Below are 4,221 nucleotides of genomic sequence, written 5' to 3' on the forward strand. Positions count from 1 at the left end.
CTCCCCCGCTCTCTTTCCCCCTCCCCCGCCCTCTGCCGGCGCTCCCTCTCACGGTGATCTCTCTCCCTCTCTCGGTCCCTGTGCCGCTCCCGAGGGTCGCGCTCACGTTCACGCTCCTGTCAAGATGGATATGCACAAAAAAAGGTGCTATTTATTGCCAATTTTTTGTGATAGCACAGACACATAAAACCAACAACTATGTAGAAGTCCAGCTCACGATACTTTTAGGTCTACCTACCATGTCTTTAGCACTAAACACCAGGTCCAGTCATCATTTCCACTAAACTCTTATGACAGACACCAAAATGTAAACATACAAAACATACAACAGGTCTCATGTATTTAAAAAAACCATTCTAGTGATGCCCGCTGCTTGGACTTTTTGTTTAGGCATTTTGCTTTATTTCAGGTTGCTGAAGCACTCACTTTAATGATGTAAACCTCTAATGATAGAGAGAAAACTCTGTGGCAGATACTCACACTGTAGTGGTAAGGAAGAGGAGCTTCTGTATACTGCACTCTGAAGTTTTCATATTGGCCACCTCGCCATAGGGCCTCCATTTCATAGTCATAGTATGGATCAGCATATGGGTCACTGCCGAGGGAATCACATTTAGTGAATTGTAAAAGTATATGAAGGTTCCTTAGATGATAAATGGCATGTATACTGTGGGGAAAAATAAATTGCTGGCTACTTTCATTCGAAAGTGTTTTATATATAAACTGGCATAAGAGGTGACATTTTAGTGAATGGTACATTACAAAAAAATACTTAAACCCATTTCAAAGTTGGGTACACAAGTTGCATCTCTAATATGACTGTGAATGTACATATTTTCTATGGCACTGCATTTACAGCAGTGCAAGTTCCAGAAACCAAGACTCAGAACACTGCTGTGTGCACATTACAGCCTAGCGAAGATTCAGGTTGTGAAAATGGGCAGAAAACTGACAAAATGACAGTTTCATTAAGGTTGTCAGTGTTAGTCTGCACTTACCCATATATAGGATCTCTGAATTCCATTTCGCTGAAAGAACACAACATATTAGTATCAATGAAAACATTAATTTTATCATGCTTATGTGATACAATTATGTGCATCCCTAAAGGGAAAAGCAACTCAACTCCCCTTTCTTCATACACAGAGGGGACCAGCTAAAAGTGTGAAGGCCTGCAACTAACTGAAAGCTGTAGCTCAGATGGCAGAGCAGAAGGAGCCTTTCTTCAGTTCCACGATTTATTTACTAAGATTATTGTTCTACACTGTAGGAGGAGTATGTGTGAGTGTGAGCACGAAAGACAAACAGAAACAGTGTACCAAGTGCTAAATAACAGCAGGAATATGCATGAGGCAGTGCAACGCTGGTAAAATCCATAGTTTCATTCTGAACATGGAGAAAGTTTCATTAGCTCATGCAGAACTATTACCTTCAGCCTAATATTCCACCCAAATCTAAGCACTCCTGCATGTGGAACACACTCATAGGAAAGGTTCTACGTGAGACTAGTGCTTTTCATCAATGACACCGCATGCCCTACTTTCAACCAAAGTTTTCAATGTGAGCAGGTCATACTCTCTGATGATGCGGTAGCTGCGTTCTCTGAAGAAATCATTTTCTTTGTCAAATTCTCTCTCATCCTCCCCAATGGTCACATTGAAACGTTTTTCCTCAAAGTCTGGCTCCTGCTCCTTACGGATGGTTGCTTTCTTCAGCACCTATTGGACACAGAACAACATGTATAATGACGAGCAACTTCTCGTGGTGGCTCCAAATGGCAGTGAGAGTGAATGACACCACATAGAAATGTGCAATTTATGTAGTAATGTACATTTGTGTCGAAGCATCTCTGGAGATAGCACAGACTGTTGCTATTAATGAGGATGATTGGTGTTTATTTCCTGCTAGGCTCAGCTCTAGTACTCATGACCAGTCTTGGTCTCATCTCAGAAATGACCAGATGTTTACTCAGTCTTGTCTTGGTCTGGGAAAAGTGCCTGTGCATTGTCTGTTTTATTTGTTAACATCATTACCAAGGTTTTCCTTACCATATTGACACAGCAAGTGCCTTAATCCGAATGAACGTTAAAAAGTGACATCAGAATGAAAGTAAAAACAACAACAAGAGTTCCAGGCTGAAAAGGACAGAGGTGGCTTGATCTCAAACAGAAACGTAAGCTGGCAACAGGAACGACTTGCTAATCAACAGTCAGCGTTTGAACAAACATTTGTATGATTGATCATCAAGCAAACAACTGACTGGATATTCCTCTGTACTGTTGGGATGTAGTTGGACCCACAGTTGGTTAATAGCTTAGTCACGACAGCAGACAGAGCGAAGATAAAACAACTGTGGCTTATTTTACAGCTAAAGAATTTGCTAACCTGGCTAACAAAGATGCTAGTGTACTGAATTAAGTTGTGTTAGCCTTGGAAGCTGGACTACAGTAAAGTCACAATGATATTTACAGATTCCAGGTTCCCAGATCAATAAGTCATAGTGAAACACTGGTAAAACACAAACAGCGTCTCTTTCCAAGCGTAAGGTAGACAACAAGCTACATCCCAATTTTCATCAAAACGAGCCATCCTCCGAGCTTTACCCACATACACACACACACACACACACACACACACACACACACACACACACACAGGACGAGTAACACTGGTCTCTGTGCAGCTGCTGTGAGAGCAATGTTCAGGGGCCGTCTACAAAGAGCAAGAGCAAAAGGAGAGTGCCTACTAAAAAAATATTAAATAGCGCCTATACAGTGTAGTAGGCTTACAGTCAGATTCAGTTCACCCGTCAGGGGCCTCCTGTTGTTTATACTAAAACACAGATTTATTTTTGCATACCTGGGGAGTCTTTATTGGGAAAAATAATTACTAACCCAGAGGTGTCTCTATATTTGTGTCCTCCCAAGTTACATAGATGAGAGGGTCAGAATATTAGGAACAACTCTAAATATAATGTAGTCCAGTGCAACGCCACCTTTAACTATAACCTCAATAATGAACATATAATTTATACATTTATGACAATTACAACAAAAACTGAAACATTTTGAGCATCAAACACCAATGTTGAGGCAGAAGTCTTGCACTGAAGTGCACACAGACAGGTGGTCATAATGTTGTGCCTGACAGGTCACACTGAGCAGCTGGTCTTAGTTTGACCAGTCGATTGACAGAATGCTTAGAGTCGGGTACAGCCTTAGTAATTAGAGAAGAAATGAGTAAGAAAGAGAAAAAGAAATACTATGTGTCTAACTACAGAAATGCATTTTCTGAAGAAAATGCGTATGGATGCTGACTGCTGAAAGATCGCCCTGAAAATGCTGAACATTTTGACACCTGAATGGTTTTGCTAGCTGAAAGTAAGCTGAAGTTGAATTTTCCCATTCATTTGAATAGGGCAAAATTTTCAAACTCAAGCTAAATATTTAAAATGTATGAAGTTTACAAAAGTTCTAAATAGAAGCATGAATGTCCTTGAGGAGCTGAATATTTTGAAAGCTGAAATAGTTGAAAGTGTGCTGAAGAATTTTCCCAGTCATTTGAATGGGGAAAATTTTTCAAAATAAAGCTAAATATTTCACAAATATGAAGTTTTAAAAAAAAGTTATAGATAGAAGCATGAACGTCCTTGAAGAGTTGAACATTTTGATACCAGAAATAGCTGAAAGTATGCTGAAGTAAAAATTTCCCCATTCATTTGAATGGGGTGAAATTTTCAAAATAAAGCTAAATATGTGAAAGTTTTTTCAAGGTCAAAGCCATCGTCCGGTTCATGATAATGAATTTCAGTGTCTCCAAATGTGTTCAGTTCCAGATCCAGTCCCTCAAAAACTATTACCTTCTGTAACAAATCACTTGCCTTATTTCGTCCATGGGTCATGCTTGTTATTGTTGGTTCCAAAGCTCATCTGCCATCGCAGATATCAATATACCTGCATGTTTCTTCAGACCGCTGAGGGTCCGGCGGCCCCTTCATACTCTCCTTGTCTCGGCGTGCTGATCATGGGTCCAAGATCCTGGTTCCGAGGTCGGGTCACCAGTTTGTCGTATCGCAGAAACGCGATTTCTCCTCTCTCCCTAGCCGCTCTTAACATCGGCATCAATTCTTCTCTTCCTCACAGACTCGGAGTAATCTTCGTTGATGTAAATCTTGGTTCCCTTAAGCTTCTTGGCTTGCTGCAGAATGTTTGTCTTATCTTT

General features: G+C 40.5%; 1 protein-coding gene across 1 annotated transcript in view; it reads right to left on the reverse strand.

Moving 5' to 3' along the window:
* LOC109967244 (zinc finger CCCH domain-containing protein 18) overlaps positions 1-4,221 on the reverse strand; it is a 26,825-nt gene that overhangs the window by 11,709 nt on the left and 10,895 nt on the right. The window contains 5 exon segments of the mRNA XM_020612684.1: positions 1-5; positions 7-116; positions 481-595; positions 999-1,028; positions 1,576-1,718. The exon segment at positions 1-5 is cut by the window's left edge and continues 154 nt beyond it. Of these exon segments, the coding sequence (XP_020468340.1) occupies positions 1-5; positions 7-116; positions 481-595; positions 999-1,028; positions 1,576-1,718 (403 nt within the window).

Source organism: Monopterus albus, unplaced genomic scaffold (genome assembly GCF_001952655.1).
Source record: "Monopterus albus unplaced genomic scaffold, M_albus_1.0 scaffold127.1, whole genome shotgun sequence".
NCBI lineage: Eukaryota > Metazoa > Chordata > Actinopteri > Synbranchiformes > Synbranchidae > Monopterus > Monopterus albus.